Source organism: Chelonoidis abingdonii, chromosome 19 (assembly GCF_003597395.2).
Source record: "Chelonoidis abingdonii isolate Lonesome George chromosome 19, CheloAbing_2.0, whole genome shotgun sequence".
Classification (NCBI taxonomy): Eukaryota; Metazoa; Chordata; order Testudines; family Testudinidae; genus Chelonoidis; species Chelonoidis abingdonii.
The window spans coordinates 3,143,574-3,165,399 of record NC_133787.1 but is presented as its reverse complement, the minus strand read 5'-3'; the positions used below and the strand labels follow the sequence as shown (position 1 = coordinate 3,165,399).

General features: G+C 55.5%; 1 protein-coding gene across 4 annotated transcripts in view; it reads left to right on the top strand.

Moving 5' to 3' along the window:
* Positions 1-21,826, top strand: part of ST3GAL2 (ST3 beta-galactoside alpha-2,3-sialyltransferase 2) — a 52,761-nt gene that overhangs the window by 22,514 nt on the left and 8,421 nt on the right. For 2 of the 4 annotated variants that reach the window (XM_075073756.1, XM_075073754.1), the window contains exons 3-5: positions 1,081-1,161; positions 8,075-9,384; positions 16,119-16,312. In XM_075073756.1, the coding sequence (XP_074929857.1) occupies positions 9,055-9,384; positions 16,119-16,312 (524 nt within the window). In that variant the 5' untranslated portion in view covers positions 1,081-1,161; positions 8,075-9,054. Of the gene's footprint in view, positions 1-1,076; positions 1,162-7,791; positions 7,919-8,074; positions 9,385-16,118; positions 16,313-21,826 lie in introns of all 4 variants that reach the window. The other 2 variants (XM_075073755.1, XM_032795403.2) reach the window with 2 other exon arrangements.

The window sequence follows — 21,826 nt, the reverse complement described above, 5'->3', positions numbered from 1 at the left end:
TCCTCCCTTTTCATACAAGCGGCCTGGCCCCAGAGCAGGAGCTAGGTCACGGGGGAGGGGCTGTGGAAGAAACATCCTAGCAATGGCAAGAGTTGGTGCCAACACCTGCAGCATGGACGGTGCTGGCTGGTTTCCGAGGTGACTTTCTCCTCTCGCCTTTTGCAGGAGAGCTAGAGGGGAGTTCTTGGAAATTTGCCAGGGACCCCCATAAAGAGAGCAGCCCACATCTGATGGGGAATCACAGATAATACCTTCTCTTCGGGAAGTCCTGCTCCTGGTGCGGTGCTCACCTCTCCCAAGCTCTGTGTGCTGCTCCAGCCCTGCCCAGAGGGGGATGAGCAGGGTGGCTGGGAGAAGCAGAGCTCTTCCGTGCCAGCTCTGGGTAGACTGATGCACAGAGGGTTGCTGTAGGCAGGACTCCAGGGTCTGTGTTTCTGGGGCCCCCTGGGTCTGGAGCCCTGTTTGGAGGGGCCACAGCTGCTATTCCAGCCCCTAAGATGAGGCTGGGAGTTGGCTGGTGAAGTGATGTGCAGACCACAGAGGGAGAGCAAGGGCCCTGCCCTCAAAGGGGTGGGACCGGGCTACATTCTGCACACAGTCACTCACTTGGTCGCTATGCAGGGAAGGATGAACTCTGCCATGGGGACGGTGGCCATCCCATGGAGAAGCCAGATCTGCCGCAAGAGCAGCCGGGGGCGAGGTCTGGGCCCTGACAGACGCATGTTCCGTAGCCAGGCATTGCCTCTCCTCCTGCCCCCAGGAGCTCGGCCCTGGGCACTGGCAGACAAAGCCTCGTCGCTGATGGCAGAACTGAGGGGGGACAATCTGCCTCTGAAATGACTCTGGGCCCAGTTAGCTCAGTGGCTCTCAGCTATGGTGTGAGTGCAGCGTGGCCTGTGGAATGAAGCAGAGAGCCGGGGAGGGCTGTGTGGGGGACAGGGGCACTGTTCTGGTAGGAGGGGACATGGTCTCTGCCCTGCACGGTGGCAGAGTTGGAGAGCCGTTGCGTTAGGCCTTGAGAGAACTTTGGACCACACCAGCTGGCAGCCAGTGCTGATGCTGTTTTTCTGTCACAGGTAGCGGAAGGGTTGGGGCCTTGCACGAAGAGCTGCGGGAGTGAGCAGGTAGTCAACTGAATGGATAGAGGAGCCACCTGAGGAGGTGAGTGAGGTGGCTGGGGCTGTTTGGGAGGGATTCAGTCTGAACTGGCTCCCCCTTCTCCCTAGTTTGATTCGTTTTGGCTCCAGTTCACATGCTCCGTGTTTAAACACATGCCCCGATGCAGGTTCCCTCCTGCCCAGGGCAGCTGTGATTTGTTGCTTTGATCTGAGGCAGAGCTTTGTTAGAGTAATGAGGTGTTAATCCCTGAGAGAAATGATGAATCCCAGCAAATGTTGCCTAAGTGAAGGCTGCATCCCATGTGCCAGACAACCACTGCCTGGTGCTGTACATGCCTGCTGTGTGCTGACCTGTTGCAGAATATGCCATGGCCTGCCTGGGTCATACACTGCTCATCTGCCTCTAGGTCAGAGCAACTACATCTGCTGCATGGCTTCTCTCTTCCTTTCTCTCTGCAAGCTGCCTATGCCTCTCGCTCCATGTCCGTCTGATGTTGCTGGCGTGGAGCTCCTGTCAGCTTGCATAGCCCAGTCAAAAGCAGGTCCTTGGGGAGCCCAGCGGAAGCAACTGGATGTGAGAGACAGCTCCTCAATACGTAGCTTTCAGTGCTGGTAATGTCAGAGTCCAAAGCTAGCCTGGCGAACCCTCCTGTACTGCTAGTCCCCCTGGCTTAGGTGGGGAGCTCCTTGTATGAGCTGGGCTCATAGCTGCAAATACCCTTTCCGTTATGGTACCATGGTGACTTTCTGGACTATCAACAAGAGTGTGAGAGTCTTTAATGGCTGAGAAATCAAATGGGAGGAAGAATTTAATCAGAAAAATGTGACTGACCATTGGGAATCATTTGGGGCTATTAGGCATCGAGCGTGTTCTCAAACAAGGAAGAAGGCTGTGCTGGTTTAAAAAAACCACGACCTGGTTTAAACGGGAAATGAAGGCAGCTGGATATATAATGGCAGCAAAAGGGAATTAATAGTAATGAATTATAAATCAGATGTTAAGAATTGTAGAAAACTGCCACTGACCAAGTAAACTCAAGCAAGATAGTGGAGTGGCTGGTACAGGACTCAATTTAATAAAGAATCAAAGGAGGGTAATGTAACGAATGCAAATCAGCCAGGGTTCATGAAAGATAGATCCTGTAAAACTAACTTGATAGCTTTTTTTTTGGATGAGATTACAAGTTTGGTTGATAAAGGTAGTTGTGCTAACATGCTATATTCAGACTTCTGTAAGGTATTTGACTTGATACTGCACATTTTTAATTAAAAAAAAAAAAAAAGGATGATATAAAATCATGACACATTATGTGGATTAAAAACTGGCTAACTGATAGGTCTCAAAATGTAACTGTAAATGGGGAATCTTTGAATGGGTGTGTTTCCAGTGGGCTAGTTAATATTTTTATTAATGCACTGGTGGAGAACATAAGATCATCACTGATAAAGTTTGCAGATGACACATTGGTGGTAAATAAAGAAAAGGACAGGTCACTGATTCACAGAGGTTTGGCTGGCTTGGTAAACTGGGTGCAAGCAAACCCCATGCATGTTGATATGGCTAAATATAAATGTGTACATGTAGGAACAAAGAACGTAGGTCATGCTTACACATGAGCAGTTCTATCCTGGGAAGCAGGGACTCTGAAAAAGATTTGGGGGTTGTGGTGGATAATCAGCTGAATATGAGCTCCGAGTGTGACACTGTGGCCACATGCGATCCTGGAATGTGTAAACAGGGGACTCCCAAGTAAGAGTACAGAAATGATTTTACATCTGTATTTGGTACTGGTGCGACTTCTGCTGGAATCCTATATCTGGTTCTGCTGCCCACAATTCAAGAAGGATGTTGATTAAATTGGAAGAGCGGTCAGAGAAGAGGCATGAACAATTAAAGGATTAGAAAACCTGTCTTATGCTAGATTGAGCTCGCTGAGTCTGCTTAGCTTAACAGATGGTTAAGAGATGACTTGATTATAATCTACAAGTATCTACATGGGGAGCAAATATTTAATAATGGCCTCTTCAGTCTAGCAGAGGAAGGTTTAACACAATCCAAAGGCTGGAAGTTGAAACTAGACCAGGGATAGGCAACCTATGGCACATGTGCCGAAGGTGGCACGCGAGCTGATTTTCAGTGGCACTCTCACTGCCCAGGTCCTGGCCGCTGGTCCAGGGGGCTCTGCATTTTAATTTAATTTTAAATGAAACTCCTTAAACATTTTTAAAAACCTTGTTTACTTTACATACAACAACAGTTTCGTTATATATTATAAACTTATAGAAAGAGACCTTCTAAAAACATTCAAATGTATTACTGGCATGCGAAACCTTAAATCAGAGTGAATAAATGAAGACTCGGCACAGCACTTCTGAAAGGTTGCCAGTCCCTGAGCTAGACAAATTCAGGCTGGAAATAGTGTAATTTTTTTTAATAGCAAGAGCAATTAACCACTGGAACAATTTGCCAAGGGGTGTGGGAGATTCTCCATCCCTGACAATATCTATATCAAGCTCGGATGTTTCTCTAAAGGATCTGCTCTAGGAATGACTATGGGGCAGGTCTCTGGCCTGTGTTATGCTGGAGGTCAGGCTCGGTGAGCACAGTGAATAAGCCACTTGCACTGGTATTTTCAGAGGCTCGTTACTGTCGCATTGCCTCTTCTGAGGGGATGGGTAATGGGGATACAGTGCCTCTGACCTCTCAGTGGCCAGTCTGAATTCAGCCTAGCTTGACCTGGAGGAAAGCTTTGGCTGTCTAGCTCCTAAGTAGCTTATGATTTCATGGAAGGTGGGGTCTTGATGCAGGGACTTGCAGCAAATGCCACCCTTGGCACCTCCTTGCTGTTGGCCTCAGCTCAGAGGGCACAAGATTGCTGTGGATCCCTCTAGGAAGGGCTGTGGCCCATTGCTGGGGGGTGGGAGATGCAGCGTGGAGGAAGGTTATGCTGGCCCGGCTCTAAGTCTAGGGAACTCATTAGCCTCCAAGCTCGTACTGCAGGTGTTCAGCACATGGTATCTGGAACACATGCTGGATGTGGTCCATGGAATTCCAACCCTGTCTCTGCTGGGCTGCGCATTAGGGGCCAGGCTCTGGTTGTGCTCTCAGCAGAGCTTTTATTCTATGGTGACTCACCTTAAGATAACATGGGGGGTGGGGTAGCAGCAGCGGCGGGATAGCTCAGTGGTCTGAGCATTGGCCTGCTAAACCCAGGGTTGTGAGTTCAATCCTTGAGTGGGCCATTTGGGGAACAGGAGCAAAAAATCTGTCTGGGGATTGCTCCTGCTTTGAGCAGGGTGTTGGACTAGATAGATGACCTCCCAAGGTCCCTTCCAACTCTATGATTTCAAGTGGGACATTCAGCCTGTCCCAGACAGGCAGCCAAACACACAGCAGCAGGGGGTCAGCTGAGTGCTGGAACAGGAAATAGATCAGAACTTCCTCAATAAACACTCAGCACAGGAACATGCAGGAGTGAAGATGGCAAACTGGAAAAGGAGCTTAAACTCCCTTCCTCTTATAGCCGTGATCGCAGGTGCCAACCGAGAGTACCAGCAGGTCCCACAAGTGCTGGGTTTTTCTTGTTCCCATTCTGCATGGGATATTCCTGCTTTCATCCCGTTATCCCATCTGCTCTGGGCCTGGAAGCCAGGATCCAGCTGGGATTTCCAGACCTTGTCTCTGGCAGCAAGTCACACGGCTCCCGATGATTGGGTGGACTGTCCACAGGGCCCACTCCTGCCTTGCCAGTGAGTGGGCTGACGGAGAGGCAGGCCTTAATAGCCAAGATCTTACCAGTTGTGGCTCACCGCCTGAGGTTGCCCAAGGTGGTATCCAGGCCTGGCAGTGTGGGGGATGTCTCCTGGCTCGCTGCAATGAATGAACATAGGTCTCCAATGACCCATGCACTGAACTTGCCTTTAAATTCCCTGTGCTGCCAGTCGATCGACCTGTAAGGCTGCATTAGGGTAGAAATAGAGAGGCACCGCTCACCTTGGCACTGCCGCCAGGCAGGCAGGCAGTGCAGTGGAAAAGATTGCCCATCTTCTGCTTGGCTGGGTTTGTGAGCAATTGACTGCAAGCCTTGGCAGGCTCCGTGCACCTCTGCCTCCGACAACACTCGGGGCCTCGGCTCTCGCAGAAGGCTCCTCTCACGTCCTTGCACAGTCCAGCATCAGGGAAAGCAAGAGGCAGCAGGACTCAGTGCTGTGGGAGGCTTTTCTGAAAGGTCATGTTGCCCACTGCTCGCAGACGGGAACCGCAGTTCACTAGGTGAGAAGCATCTGCTTCCACAAGAGACTAGGCAGGTATAAATATGCCCCCTACTGGCCACCTGTAGGCAAACACATGAAATGAAATTCTGTATCAGGGGTGGGCAAACTTTTTGGCCCAAGGGCCACATCTGGGAATAGAAATTGTATGGGAGGCCCTGAATGCTCACAAAATTGGGACTGGGGTGTGGGAGGGAGTGAGGGCTCTGGTTGGGGGTGTGGGATCTGGGATGGGGCCAGAAATGAGGAGTTCAGAGTGCAGGAGGGGGCTCTGGGCTGGGGGGGACAGTGAGGGCTCTGGGTTGGGGCTGGGGATGAGGAATTGGGGTATAGGAGGGGGCTCTGGGCTGAGACTGAGAGGTTTGGAGGATTTGAAGGGGATCAAGACTGGGGCAGGGATTTGAAGTGTGGGGGGAAGCTCAGGTGTGCAGGCTCCAGGCGGCACTTACCACAAGTGGCTCCCGGAAGCAGCAGCATGTCCGTTCTCTGGCTCCTATGCGGAGGCATGGCCCAGCAGCTCTGCATGCTGCCCCGTCCACAGGCACCATCCCTGCAGCTCCGAGTTCCTGACCAATGGGAGCTGCGCGTGCGGCGCTTGGGGTGGGGACAGCATGCAAAGCAGAGCCCCTTGGCTGCCCCTACACATAGGAGCCAGAGGAGAGCCATGCCGCTGCTCCCCAGCAAGCCCCAGACCCCGCTCCCCTGTGGGAGCTCGAGAGCAGGATTAAAACAGCTGGTGGGCCAGATCTGGCCCGTAGTTTGCCCACCTCTGCTCTATACAAACCCCTGTGTATCAGAAATGCATCTGTTTCCTATGGATACACGCTGGCTGAGCTCCCCAGGCAGAGGCATCACAGCAGCCCAACAGAGGATCTGCACTCCTCCAGCACAGTCCATTGGTGAATCTTCTTGGGGGCAAAGGGCATCCTTGTACAGCACCTGGCACCGTTGCATGCTGGTTCGTGACTGGGGCATCTGGGTGCTCTGGTAAGACACTAACGAATTGTACCAGTGACTGACTTCACAGATAGAAATTATCTCGCATGTCCCCCTCCCCAGTGCAGTTTGGTGGGAATTACTCATCCCTAGCACTTTGGGGTGGCCTGTGCAGGGAGTCCACTGGCAGAGCTGGGAATAGAACTCAGGTCTCCTGATGCTCCAACCCCTCCCACACACCTGCACCTTCACCAGTTGCCCAGCCTTCCTCTGGTACCTACCTTGCTCCTGTCACCATGGTACCTGAGTATCCCCAGTGGTTCATGTGCCTATCTTCACACGGCTCCTCCCCCTGTGGAGGCCAGGCCTGTTGTCCCCATTGCACAGATGGGGACCTGAGGCATAGACCAAGCCACTTGCCCACAGGAAGCTGGTGGTGGTGGAGATCGAGGGTCAATTCTGTAGCATCCCAGATTGGCTCCTGATCCCATTCTTTTCTCATTGCTGCCCGTGGCCTCCTGCATCTCTGAGGAGAAGGCTCCCTTCTCAAATGCAGGAGGAACTGGACTGAGATCACCCAAAGGGCTCTGTGGTGCGGCAGCCACTGATGTGAGCCAGCCTTGAACTAGCCACCTAGAAGTGAAAGGGCCTAGACGCCATTGCTAATCCTGAGCCACGCAGCCACCTTAACCCTTGCTCATCCCTCCCTCAGCCAGTCCTGAGCTGTTCTGTGCATGGGCAGCGCCTTCCCTGGACTGATCTAACCAGAGCCCTTGGGGACGCGATGCCTGCTCGTGGCAGTGGTTGCTCTGGCTTGGCCTGGGGCAGAGGCGGTTTGTCCTGGCAGGCCTGGGTCAGGCCCTGCTCCTGAGTGTGTATAGTCCCTCGGGTGTTGCAGTAGGGGCCTGAAGAGCAGCCTCCAGGTGGAGCAGGGAGAGGAGTGTGAGGAGCGGGTTCACATTGTGTCCCAGCAAAATCCATGGAGGGTAGGTATCAAAGAGCCTCTAAAGAAGTGTGGTCTTATGGTAACCCACCTCACAGACTACTGGCGGGGGCTGTCCTTTCCACCCTGACTGTGGGGTCCTGTGCAGCATCTCCCAGGGGCTGCAGTGACTCCACTGACCTTCTAGAGGTGGTCGCGAGCTAGCCCAGAGAAGCAGCGTTATATCTGTGCAGGTTGATGGCATGGCTCTAACCTGAGCTCTGGTGGCTCCATCAGGACCTGTGGGGTCTGGGCATTGGGAAGGGTCTCCAGGCAGTGAGTGGCTCATCTTGACTGTGGAAGCCCTGGGCCTTTCCAAGCAACTGCACCTAACCATACAATCTCTCTCGTGATGGGGGATCAGAGGGGGATTGACTCACGCAGGGACTTCCAACCTCACTGTGCTTGTGACCGGTGCCAAACTGAACAAGATCAGGCAAAGTGGTCTCAGAGCAGGGGTGTCCCTTCCTCTTCTCCCACCAGAGAGGACCTGGCATACCACGGCTGTTCAGACAGAGCATGAGGCGGACTGGGAGAAGGGGGCATGTTTCAGGACTCTCCCTGACCACTCAGAGATCTTCATTTAGCTTCTCTGCTTCACCAGCCCCAGGTGGGCTGCTGGGCTCTAGCTGCCCCCTGGCTGACTTTAGGCTCATGGTGGCAGTGGCCGCCTCTGTGGGGTTTAGCAGTTGAGCTTTTTTTTATATGCTATTAGTGTTTTTTGTTTTTTAAATCTCTTTTCTCCCCAATCCCTGTCCCCTTGCAGTTCCAGGGCTTTGCCACAGCAGAAGCTCCTCCAGCCGAGCGGCAGGGGAAGATTGCCAGGGGATTACTGAAAGGCCTACGCAGGGAAGGCTGGCTTCCGGAGAGCATGAGGGAGGCTGCAGCTGAACGCCAGCTGGGGGTTCCTGAGAGCACGTGGAAGGGCTGAGCAGGAGCTGCGCACATAGCCCGGGAGCGGAGGGGGAGCTGCTGAGAGACCCCCACCGTGCTGCAGCTGTTCCCCGGCCCTGCTACAGATGTGGAGCTCCTCAAGAGCTCAGCTGTCTCCCAGGCAACCAGAGCCAGGGAGGCCCCCTCAGTTGCGAGGAGCTGCTGATGGAAAGTAGCAACCAGCCAGGTGCGGGCGAGGCGCAGTGGGAACCTGGCTCTCTAGCCCCTTACGCAGAGTCCCCCTGAGATGCGCTTTTCTTCCCCCTCCTGGACAGAGTCTTGCAGCAGGTGACCGGCCGACAAGGGGCTAGATCCTGGGTCTGCGCACACCGAGACTTGCTCCCTTCGCTCCCCAGACCAGTGGAGCTTGCAGGAGATGAGGAGCCCGGCTCCCCTTTGGGGCCCAAGGCAGAGGGGAGCTGTTTGCCCACGAGAGACCCAGGCTCCTGTTGCTTGTTAATCCAGGGCTTGGGGACTGGCAGCTGGACTTCCAGCAGCTCCCTCGCTCCCTGCCTTGGCTCGTAACGGAGCATCTGGGGCCCAGCTGGGCCCTGGGTATCGAGAGATGTGACTGCACCTGAGGTTGCTAAAGAGCCCCCAGGGAGCTGGACGAGTTGCTGTGCCAATCTCCAGTGTATTTCCCCCCTGTCTTGTGCATCCCCCCAGCCTGCCCTATGCCCTTCTGCCGCTGCCGCGGAGAGGGTGGGCAGCGTACTGTTGGCACAGGCCGGCTGGCACGTCGGCAGCGGACCCGGTGACCCCACCCCTGCCCCCAGCCCCGGCAGGGTGGTCCTTTCCTCTCCCCCCTCCACCATGAAGTGCTCCCTGCGATTCTGGTTCCTCTCAACTGCCTTCCTGCTGGCGTTCGTCATGTCGCTCCTCTTCACGTACTCGCACCCCAGCATGGCCTACCTGGACCCCAGCAGCCCAGGAGGCTTCCACCGGGTCAAGCTGGTGCCCGGCTATGCTGGCATGCAGCGCCTCAGCCAGGGCGGGCGCCTCGGGGAGCGGTGCGCCTGCCGCAGGTGCACGGAGGACGCAGGGGCCTTGGCGTGGTTCACCAGCCACTACGACAGCAACATCTCCCCGGTGTGGACCAAGGAGAACATGGACCTCCCGCTGGACGTCCAGAGGTGGTGGATGGTGAGTGAGCCCCTGCCAGGGGCCGTGGGTAGGTGGATCTCAAGCACTCGTGCTGGGAGGGAGGGAGTCTCCTGTGTCCCTGCAGTTTGTCTCACCCACCCAGAGGCTGTACTGCTGCTGGACAAGCCACGTTCCTTGGCCTCCCGGGAGGTCTGCTCGAATGACTGACCCGCTCCCCTCTAGGGGCCAGAGTCTGCTGGCGGCCTAGTTGTAACCTGCCTGCTAGGGGGCCTCCTCCATTGGCTCTCGGGGCCTCCCAATCAGACAGGCCTTGGCTGTCTGGCAACACTGGTCCTGAGCCCAGCTGGGCGCCTCCTAGCTCATGGTCCTGCAATGATGCAATCTCCCAGGCTGAGCACTGCCTCAGTGACCCCTGTGCAGTCCCGTTGCCTTCCCTGGGGCTGAGTGCATTGAACAGAGGGTGGAGTTTGGGGAAGTAGGGGCGGTCCCGTGTCTAGCCTGCAGGGAGCAGTGCGGTCTAGTGGTTAGTGCACACAGCACAGCTGGGAGTTGGACCTGACCCCCCATTGCCCACTTCTCATCAAGTCACTTTTGCCAGGGAGCACAGCTCTGCCGTTCGGTCCTGCCAGCACAGGTGTAAAATCACAGCCCTGGGCTCCCATCCCAGCTCTGCCACTGACTTGCTCCGCAGCCTCGGGTGAGTCACTCTTCTGGCCTCTGTTTCCCCAGCTTAAAATGGAGTGAAGCTCACCTCACAGGGAGATGAATGTATCCATGGAGGGGAGGGGACACCCGGAGAACATCAGCTAATGTGGGCTGAAGGCTCCTCCTCCCCCCTGTCCTCCCCCCCCGGCCCCCAGTTCCAGTGCGTGCTGTCAAGGATAGATCCCCTCCGCTCTTTAACTGTGCAGCAAGTAAAGATCCCGTCTCCCTGTTACGCTGGATAGAGAATCCTGGCACGTTCCTGGCGCAGACAGTCATGGTGCTCATGCAGGTGACGGGCTGTGGGAGCACCTGCTTAGGTGTGAGGCAGATGTTGTGAAACCCAAATAAGATGCCAGGGATTGCTGGGCAGTGAGGGGATCTCTGCTGCTGGTGTTGCTGCCTGTGCACAGAGAGATTCTTTTCTGTGGGAAGGGTGATGCCAACGTGAAAAGGAGGCTTTTTAGATCTTGCCCTGCTGCCTGCAGCCGCCCTGCTGCTGGGTGCCATGTGCCACAGGCAATTTGGAGACCCTGACACACAGATGCCTTGGTTCTGGATTTCAAGCCAGCTGTCCAGCTTGCCACTCGTCCAGGTGCCCACATGCAGCTGCCAAGATGGGGGGAGGGGAGCTGCCAGTTGCCAGCTTGTACTTTTCATTCTTCCCGAAGTGCCGAGTGCGTGTAGCCATTGCTGAGCTGAGGGGGCTCAGTGCATCTGGGACCCCATGGACCAAAAGTAGTTGTACTCAGAGCAGCCTGGCCAGCCTAGCTTGCAGTGGGGCCTGGCAGCTACACCCTAGTCCCGACGGAAGGCAGCATCAGCCTCCTGCATCTCGGGCTGGCTGCTGCCTGGGAACTGGCTGGCTTGTTTTGGGCTGGTGACCGGGTCTCTCTCCGCAGCAACAGCAGCCTCTCCTGCTAGGCCTGTCCCCTGGCACCTGAGCTGTGCAGGACTGGGGGTGGGGTGGGGGGTGTTCCTGCTCTTTGCACTCTTCTCTTTGCTCCATGTGCAACACTGGCCTGTAGTGGGGGGGGGGGGCTGCCCCCCCTTCCTCCTGGCAGGGCCTTTAGCTGATGTTCCAGGTTTAGTAGCCAAGAGGTGGCATGGAGACAGAAGCCTCTTGCTTGCCAAATAGCTCTGGGTAATGAGCCCTGTCTGTCCATGGGCTCGCAGCCTTTCCTGCCTCTTGCTGCACGGCTCTGTGCACAGCTTGCCGGGGCTGTGTGCTGGAGAGGCCGCTATTGCTTTGGCACAGGCTTGGCTGGCCCAGCTGCTAATGAAGGGGCTGAGGCCGAGCGAGCAGAGGAAGAGTCTTAGCTCTCGTCCTTGGGATCTGCCATGTCCTTTCCAGGAGTCCACGAGAGCCCCTGTGCTCCCCGCCCGTCCCCGTCAGTTGTGATGGTGCGTGGGCTCTCGATCCGCCATGAGGGGCTCATTCTATTACCCCCACCCAATGCTGGCTCCGGGCCCCGAGAGCCCTGCTCCAGTGGCTCAGTGGCTAAAAAAAAAAAAAAAAGTGGATAAACTAACCTAGGCTTCTAAATGAGAAGTGGGCAAGCGCCGCCTCCCCCACTCTCCCTACACTAGCCCTGGATTTGCGGCTGGCAAACGGGTAGGGCTGGGTGACGTTTTTCAGCTGGATGATTTGTTGGCTGAAGAAGGCAGTTTGGGGCTGACCCAAGTATTGGTGAATTCCTGCCGAGTTTCCTGAATCGCTTCCACCAGACAGGAGAAGCCGGACCGTTTCCTTTGACCCCTGCATTTAGTTTCAAGTGTGAGCTTTAGCCCTGTGGGTAGGGTACTCACTAGGGAGCGGGGGTCTGGGTTCATGTCCCGCCCCTCACTGCTGATGTGGAGAAGGGCTGTGAGGTTGGCTCTTCTCCACTGCAGCAGGGAGCCCTGGCCACTGGGCTACGGGCTATTCTGGAATGGCTCAGGCTATTACACTCTGTCTAAATTACTCACTTTGGTGTCCCACATCCAAGGCGAGTGCCCTAATCCCCTGAGCAATAGTCCTTCCCACTCTTCCCCTGGCTTGGCTGGATGGTTCCTTCGAAATTTTGGTTAGCACTGACCCCCTTCGCTCCAGCCTGTGTCTCCTGTGAGCAGAGAGTGCCTTGGGATTGTTGTTAGCCCAGCACAGCAGCTTTCCTGGTATGTTCCCAACTCACAGCAATCCAGGGGAGCGCTGCTAAGTGGGCATCAGAGCAGCATGCACTGTCTCCCCTGCAGAACCTGCCTTGGCGCCTGCCCGCCTCCGTGGCTGGGCACCCCTCATGACTGGGGGCTGTCGCTGGGGCACAGGCTGGAGGTGATGGCTGCCGACCACACAGCAGCTGCTGGAGTGGAATGGCCTAATTTCCCTCAGACAGCAGACTCTAGCCATGGGAGCAGGCGCATCGGGCTGTTTAAATATTGATGATTGCCCTTATGCAGTGTTACTCCTGAGACAGTTCCCACACTGGGCGGGGGGGTGGGGGGTGGGGCTGGGAATCGGGAGCTGCTCCACTGCAGTCACTGGCTCCCGTATGACCTAGCTGGTCCTGCAAACTGTTACCATCCGGGGGGGCTTTGGTGGCTGTTAGAAAAGCCGATGCTGCTCTTGGGCCAGGCCGATGGGTGGACGCTCGGGAGAGCGTCCCTCTGCAGGGATGGGAGAGGTTGGGCTTAGAGCCATCAGCCGGCACAATAGCATGTTTCCCTGCTGCCCTGGAGGTTGTCTTGGCTTTCTGCACCAAGCTGCCCTTCTGTCTCCCTTTCTGTAGCCTGCTGCGTTTGGCTGCTGGGCAGAACAAGGCAGGTGCTTCATACGAGATGCTCTCAGGGCAACGTGGACCAAAATCACTGGCTGGGACCTGTGAGGACTCGCATCCCTGCAGTACCTGAGCCCCACAAACCCTGAGTTCCTCCTTAACACCCCAGTAAAGCACTATCCTCATTTTATAGATGGAAACCAGCGGCACAGGGAGAAATAAGAGACTTGGCCAGGGTCAGCCCGGGAGTCTGTGGCAGAGCCAGGGAGCTGACCCCAGATCTGCAGAGTCCATTAGACCTTCCTGCCTTCCAGCGCGATTGTGTTTTTAAGCACCGTGGGCCCACGTCCACTCGTGTGCGGGTGTAACTCAAGAATAAGGAAGTGAGCAGCGTGAGTGAGAATTGGGTCCCTCATCGTCTCACTTGTCTCCAAAGCGCCAGGCCAGCCGCCAGCACTGTGTGAAGTGTCCTTTTTGACGCTCTTCCGTCTGGCTGGCGATGGGTTTCATTACAACTTCCCCTGCAGTGCTGGCAAAGCAGCCTGCTGCCACACTAGTGTGAGTCTGGCAGGGCAGTGCACTGGAAAGGAGGGTGACTTCGCTAGGTCAGTTCCGCTGTCCAAGCGGGGACAAAACTGCAAGAGAGACCAGGAGATGACCTCATGTGGAGGCAGATTATCCCCTGGCTGCCCACCCTGGGGTCCCTGCAGTTGCTGGAGATGGAACATGGATCAGATGGGGTTTGGATGTGATCCACTCTGGCAATTCTGTGTTCCTGTTTAATGGAGCCGAATATGGAGCTTTCAGACATAAGGACCCGGTCTGGAAGGGTCACGGACACCCCCATAACACCGTCCTGGCTGTAAGCTCCGTCTCCTGAAGAAAAACCAAACAAAACCACAGCCCGCCTTTCTGCACCCACATTACTAGGCCAGAATAGTGTAAATGACAGAGGGAAGGAAACCGCATAGTTAAAAATGCAAAGAATTTGAAACCTGATGCTGCTGGTTCTCCGAGGCGCTTTTGTCTCCAAAGGATTTGGCTTAAACGCAAAGTCTTATAGTCCGTTCAAAGCATGTAAGAGACCCAAGCTGCCCATTGGGCAGCCAAGCTGGCTTCCCCAACCACTCAATTGGAAGAGAGACTCGGAGTGGGAGTAGCAGTGGCTGATGTGTGGTGGTCAGTGTGCCAACTGCTTCGGCTTGTTATCCAGCTGGGGGTTGAACCCAGGCAGCATGAGTAATCCCCTATGGGGTATTTTTGGTCTGTGCCCCCTGGGTGCTGCAGCAAAGCCTACCTACTGCTGAAGCTGTATTTCAGATTGAGCCTCTGGTGGGATCAAAGCCATCCTGAGGTCTGGCACTTTTAACCTTGTCTTTAAAGGCACAGGGGTTGTGGGACGGGGCAGAAGTCTTGGGCCCAGACTGAAAATATGTTGCTGTTCCTTTAACACATCGGTGGGGAAACTACGGCCCATGGGCTGGATCTGGCCCACCAGCCATTTAAATCCAGCCCTCAAGCTCCCGCTGGGGAGCAGGGTCTGGGGCTTGCCCCACTCTGGTGGTCCAGCCGGGGAGCAGGGTCAGGGGCCGCTCCATGCAGCAGCTCCAGCACTGCAGCCAGGGAGCAGGGGTGGGGGCCGCTCCACTTGGCTCCCGGAAGCAGCAGCATGTCCCCCTTCCGGCTCCTACGCTTAGGGGTAGCCAGGGGGCTCTGCTCTGCACACTGCCGCCACCCCAAGCGCCGCCCTCGCAGCTCCCATTGGCCAGGAACCACAGCCAATGGGAGCTGCAGGGCTGGCCCCTGTGGACAGGGCAGCGCGGCCATGCCTTTGTGTAGGAGCCAGAGAAGGCACATGCTGCTGCTTTCAGGAGTCACTTGAAGTAAGCGCTGCCCGCAGCCTGCTCTTCCCACGGCCCAATCCCCTGCCCCCACCCTCTGAACCTCTCGATTCCAGCCTGGAGCCCCCTCCTGCACCCCATACTTCTCAGCCCCAGTCCAGAGCCCCCTCCTGCCCACTGAACTCCTCATTTCTGGCCCCGCCCTGGACCCCACATCCCCAACCAGAGCCCGCACCCCAACCCCAATTTTGTGAGCGTTCATGGCCCTGTCATAAACAGATAGCTAAGGGTTAATGTTTCTTTTACCTGTAAAGGGTTATCAAAGGGAATCAAACACCTGACCAGAGGACCAATCAGGAAACCGGATTTTTCAGAGCTCAGGGAGGGAAGTTTTAGGGTGTCAGTTCTTTGTTCTGTTCTGTGCTCTCTCGGCTCTGAGAGAGGATCTCTCTACCTTCAGGCTTTTCTAATCTTCTGTTTCCAAGTTGTGAGTACAAAGGTAGAAAAACAATAGACTTATATTGGTTTTTTTTGTATTTACATGTGTGTAGTTGCTGGAATGTTTTAAATTGTATTTCTTTTTGATAAGGCTGTTTATTCATTTTTTCTTTTAAGCAATTGACCGTTGTATATTGTCCATTTGATACAAAGACCATTTTATGTCTTTTTCTTCTTTTTATAAAAGCTTTCTTTTTAAAACTTGTTGGATTTTTCTTTTCTAGTTGAGGCTCACGGGGTAGGAATTCTGTGCAGGATTACTGCTCTCTCAAGAAGAAAGATGGAGGGGAAAAGAAGGAGGGGGGAAAGTAGAAATTGTCCTCTCTGTTGTAATTTCAAGAGTTTAAGTACAGTAATCTTCCAGGGGTAACCCGCAGGGAAGCCTGGGAGGAGTTAAAGAGGGGGAAGGGGAATGGGGTGATTTCCTTGTTGTGAGATGCAGGGCATTGAGTCTTGGGGTCCCCCACGGAAGGTTTTGGGGAGACCAGAGTGAGCCAAACACTGGAATTTTTGGCTGGTGGCAGCGCTATAAGATCCAAGCTGGTAATTAAGCTTGGAGGTTTCATGCTAGCAACTTATTTTCTGAACTCCTAAGGTTCAGATCTGAGTAGGAAAGCTATGACAGGCCCATGATACAATTTCTATTTCCAGATATGGCCCTCAGCCCCAAAAGTTTGCCCACCCCTGCTTTAACTTCTTGCCCCTTCCTTTCTCCTCCGATTTCCCCCACCACCACTGTGGGTCTCTGGTCCTGTCCCAGGAGCGCTGTTCATGCTGCTCCTGTGCCCGCAGGAGCTTGCTGCTAAGGCTGGCACCATCTCCTCCTTTGCACAGTGCCCCAGGAGCAGAGGCCGATGGGCGCAGTCTGAGCAGTGCCTGGCAGCAGGACTGTCTAACCCAGGTGGGCGACTGGAGATGGGTGCTATAGAAACCTCTCCCAGCCTGGCGTCTCACTGGCCCTTGTGTGTCTCTGCAGATGCTGCAGCCCCAGTTCAAGTCCCACAACACTAATGAAGTCCTGGGCAAGCTCTTCCAGATCGTGCCGGGCGAGAACCCCTATGGCTCCCGCGACCCCAGGAAGTGCCGGCGCTGCGCTGTGGTGGGCAACTCAGGCAACCTGCGTGGCTCTGGCTACGGGCGAGAGATTGACGGGCACGACTTCGTCATGAGGTGGGTGGCCGGTGCGGCCGGCTCCCGTGGGGCGGTGAGCTGCGGACGGAGGCACAGTCTCAGCCCTGGGCCGGCTTTCGCTTCGGATCATGTCTGAGCAAACTAGGTGGAAGTGCTTTGCTCTTGCCTGCGTTTCAGAGTAGCTTCCCGCCCCCCTCCCCAGTCCTCAGAGGGCACCTGCTCACTTGGGCCTGGCTCTGTACTGGCTGAGTCCTCCGCCTCCACCGCCCTCCCTAGGCTGGGGCTTCTCCTCGTTTCATTAACTCCAGTCTCGGGAAGAGCTGTGTCTATCGGGGGCTGTCGTGTCACTGGGGAGCGGCTGTCTGTGATGAACAGCAGAATGCAGGACAGCCAGGCTGGGACCTGCCCTGGAAAGCAGGGAGTGGGGAGTGCAGAGAGGCTGCTGCTGTGTGGGGCTGCTGCAGTGTTTAGCACATGCCATGTCAGGTCGCAGCCTCCCTGGGTGTGTCTCCACTGCACACTGAGCCCAGGCTGTGATTCAGGTTTGAGCCCATACCTCCTTCTGTCCACACGTGGATCAGTCAGATTCGGGACAGCCAGCGCTCGGGACTCAGGCCATAGGTGCGGGCTAGGAAGTGAGTCAGAGCCCGGGTCCTGCTGTGTTTCGGGTCCAAGCCCTGGTCTGTACCGTGGCCAGAGGTCTTAGCACGACTGCGAGACCCGTGTCCAGCAGCTGTCAGCCCAGGTTCACGATGCCGTGTGAACACTCCAGCATGGGGTTTCCCAGCTCCAGGTCCACGAGCCCAGGGTGGGGCCAGGGATGCAGTGGGGATGAGTCTGCAGCCCAGCAGCTACAAGGGAAGGCAGCTGCTCCCAGCTCCTGAGTTCCCAGCTCCCCACACTCGCTCTTAGCCCGACTGGGAGACTCAAGCCAAGTACTCAGGCCCTTTGTTCCTCCCCACCACTGCCATTTGCTACAATCGTTCTCCATTCTTTTAAAGACCTTTCTAGTTCTGATCATTTAAACAGTGGAACGATAAAATCTGTGTACCCAGCTTCCCCGCGGCCTCCCCCAGTGGGTGGGGTAGGAAGACAGGTTTCCCAGCATGCTTTGGTGGCACAGTGCAGGCGCAGGGAGGAAAGAGTCGGCTACTTGCAATGCTCAGGATCACCAGTAGAGACGCGTCCAGGATTAGAGACCCCGTGACGTGGTCTGGTTCAAGCACAAGCTGAGCTGAGGTCAGAAATCGCTGGTGGGGATCCCCTGGCCAGGGCGGTGCAGGAGGCTGCTGGCTGATCTGGCACTGGTTCATCCGCCTTCATGGTGGGGTCTCCCACCTCCTTCCTTCTTGGTTCCCGCCGCGATGCCCATCTCTGCACTAGAGGGGCCAAGGATCCCTCACTTGCTGTGCGTGGCAGCGGTGGTGGGGGCTGTGGGGTAGACAGTGGTTGGGTGTTTTGGCCTCCAAGGTGTTTAGCCCTGCTGGGAGGACCTTCCTTCCATCTGGCCTTCACTTCCCAGTCCAGCTGCGTCCTGAGACAGCTCTGCTCTCTGATCCATGCTCTGTGCCCCAAAAATAAGAACGGCCGGGTGCAATTGCCCACACAGGCCCAAGAGTCCTATGAATCTCTAGGGAACGGGATTCAGATCTCCCGAATCACCTGGGGAGCACAGGAACACCAACGCCGACAGGACTTAAGACCTTTTGAAGACCTCACTGCTGTACACCCTGCTCCGCATGCTGGTTTCCCCTCTTGGGAAGCCCGAAGGCCTCTTACCAAGAACCTTGGTGGAATGGTCCGGGTGGATCAGCCGCTCGCTGTCCATTTTTATCAGTCTCCTTGCGCTGGTCACTGGATGACCCTGAGCAGCAGCTAGAACATCTGGCTGTTCCTCTGCCCTTGTCAGACGCCTTGACACCCTCCTCCCTTCCCCGTGGCCTTCCCTGGCCAGGCCTGGCTCCGCACCACGGCGTAGTTTGAGCTGAATCACTGGCCTAGTCATAGACTCTCTTCTCCACCCACTTCCCTTTGCAGCTAGCAGGAGGAACTTCCCCTTGTCCTAAGCTGGCCAGTGGTTCAGCTGGATGCGGCCCGGTTGCCTTTGCTGTCTTACCGCTGTGCTCACTCCTACTGGCTTGGTCCTCTGCCCGCTGGAGCTCACTCTGTGACACAGGGGCCCTGTGGCTGCTGGCACGCGGAGGGTTGTGTTTGTGCAGAGGCTGGATTCTGGGGACCCTGGGACTGCACAGGATCAGGGAGGGAATATGTGGGCCGGGGTCTCCTATATGCAGGAGGGAGGCCCCTGGGGACCAGCTTCCCACATGGAGTTGCTGCTCTGCCAGGGAAGTTGGGGGCAGGAGAAGTTGTCACCCTGGCTGTAAGTGGGGCTGGGAACGTTCAGCTGCAGGGAGAGACCTCTGTCTTAGTTAGTGCTGACCCAGGGTTCTCACAAACACTGGAGCTCTGCAGCCATGGGAAATTTATGGCTCCAAAAGTATCCGAACCCAGGTGAGGGCTTTGAGACCAATCCAGGCTCCTTGGCTGACACGGGAGGCCACCCCTGTGCCTCCAGGCTCCTCTGCAGCAAGCGTCAGGTGCTAGGCGCTGAGATTGTGCAGTGGGAGAATCACGGGGGGGGGGGGGGGACTCCTAACTTGTGAAGTAAGGCTGCTCTCCCCCTGGGAAATCTGGTCTTCTGTGTGCTTTTATCTTATACTGTACAGATTTCATGAGGAAGACCAGCATTTCTCAAATTGGGGGTCCTGACCCAAAAGGGAGTTGCAGGGGATCACAAGGTTATTTGGAGGGGGGGGTATTGCCACCTTTACTTCTGTTCTGCCTTCAGAGCTGGGCAGCTGCAGAGCGGCGGCTGTTGGGTGCTGCCTTCAGAGCTGGCGCCAGGCTAACAGCTGCTGCTCTGTGGCTGCCCAGCTCTGAAGGCAGCACCCGCCAGCAGGAGCGCAGAATAAGAGTAGCAGTACCCCACAACAATAGCCTTGTGATTTCCCCCCTCCCCCAGCTCCTTCTTGGGTCAGGACTCCTACAGTTACAACCCTGTGACATTTTAGATTATAAATTGCTGAAATTTATGATTTTTGGGGGGGGGAGGTGTTTTTTTTAAAAATCCTACGGCTGTGAAATAGACCAAAATGGACCGTGAATTGGGTAGGCCCCTACCCGTACGTAGCTAGCCGAGAACGGTGCTGGAGCCGGAATGCAGCAGCTGCTGCAGGAGGCAGGAATTGTTCCAGCTCCACCTTTGCTGCAGTCTCGCTGCCCCAGTGGAATTGTATCGATCCTTCCATTGCTCCAGAAACCAGCTCCTGACACTGACAAACTCCTCTATTGCTGCCCTGTCTCTAATCGCCCATCCTCAGGGAAGCTCACGGAGAGCGTTCTCCAGGCCGGCCTGTGCATCCCCCATGATGGTTTGATCAGGTATCCATGCTCACTCATGTCACCATGCCAGCAGCCTCAGGCACTGTTTGTTTTGGGGGCAGTGGTTACTGGCCTGTGGATCGCAGTCAGAACTGTCCCTAGCTGTTCATTATCTGAGCACTGCCCTGTCCTGCGCACAAAATGAGCCAGCTGCACGGAACGTGGTCATGTCATTAAAGCCTATATCGCCAGGCAGCAGAACCGAGGGCTAACAGGAGGCTGCACAGGCGCCTGTAATTAGGGCGGTTCCTGCCTGTGTGTGTGTGTGTGTGTGTGTGTGTGTGTGTGTAATAGAACATATATGGGGTTAGTCACATTCCATCTGTCTGTGTCTTGGGGACAGCTTCAACCTGGAAAGGATGCTCACTACTGAGGCCGCAAGCCAGGCCCGAAACGCGTGCAGCCTGGGCTTCTCCTGAAACCGGCTCCTTGTCCAATTCCTGCTTCACTGCTGCCACGTAGTGGTGAAATGCAGCTTGGACTGTGGGTGATGTGGCACAGTGCAGCAAGGAGCTCTGGGTGATGGAAAAGAGCAAAATCACAAGAGAAACGTGACTCTGCCGCCGGGTAGAGCCAATGAGTTCCTATATTAATAGCGTTCGTGGCCAGAAGGGACTATTAGATCAGCCTGATCGCTGGTGTATCACAGGCCATTACATTGCACCCAGATAGCCCTGTATGAAACCCAGCAACTTGACTTTGAGATCTTCCTGAAAGGCATCCAGCCTTGAGCTGAAGGCATCAGGAGATGGAGAACCCTCTGCTACCAGCTAGTCACCCTGACTGGGAACAATCTGTGCTTAATTTCTGTCTGGCTTCAGCTTCCAGCCAGTGGTTCTCGTTTGGTCTTTCTCCTCTCGATTCAAGACCCTCTTAGTACCAGGGATGTTCTCCTGGTGGAGATACCTGCACACTAATCTGGTCACCTTGCAATTGGCCTTCTGATGAGCTGAATGGACAGAGCTCTAGCTCTCGCTCTACGGTGTCTTCTCCAGCTCTCTTTCTGCACCCTCTTCCATTTTTCAACATCCTTCTTAAAATGTGGACCCCAGAACTGGAGGCATGATTCCAGTATTGGTCCTATCAATGCCATGTTCAGAGGTAAGATCACCACCTTGCTCTGACTCACTACTTCCCTGCTTGTACATCCAAGGATTGTACCACAGCATCACACAAGAGCTCATTTTTCAATCACTGCTTTCTAGGGCACAATCTCCCATCTGCCTTCCTTGCAGTCCTGGTCCTCAGTGCATAACTTTGCAGTCGGGTGTATTTACCACATTTTGTTTGACTGGGGCCATCTTCCCAAGGAGTTCAGATTGCTCTGCAGGGCTGCCGAGAGGCGGGTTCGGGCCCCGGTGAAAAAAAATTTTTTGGACCCCCCCCCAGCAAGGACGGACCGACTTACCAGGGCCAGGGAAGCCGGGCCCTGGGCCCCCTTCCGGAGAACCGGGCCCCAGTAATTTGTACCGGCTTCCCCCCTCTCGTCGGCCCTGTCGCTCTGTATGACTGCCCTGCCCTCATTATTTAGAACTCAGCCAGTCTTTGGGGGGGATTTTTAAATTCCCAAGGTCGCTTCCCCTGACCCATGGAGCTAGTCTGCACTGAGGAACACGGGAAATGTGTTCCCTGGGGCTGGGTCTCTTGCTCAGTCTGCTGAAGCATCTAGCACGGGCTGCTCTCAGCTGGGATGGATCCCTGGCCTGGTCCAGCCTGGCAGTGCCTGTTCCTATAACTTGCTGAGGTTGGGGCCCCACTGGGCCAGGTGCGTTATAAACCCCACCCGTGAGATAGGTCCTGCCCCACAGTGGAAATCCATGGCTTTAAAAGCGGAGTTGGGTGCATGTTTGCTGGAGTGCAGTCCTGCTTCTGTCTGTCACACTAACGCTGCTCACCGTGACATGGGGTTACAGCTACAGCTAAGGGCTGACGGCTCAGCTCCCGAAACGCCAGGCGATGTTCAGAGGCGGCTGTAGGTGTTTAGCGTGGACCTGGCTGTGGGCCTGAGCAGCCCAGGGGCGGTGGGCTGGCTTGGAACAGTGCAGTTCTGAACCCTGCAGGACCGTAGCTGGGATTTCTTTTAAAAAAAATAGTCGAAGAGGAGACAGACCT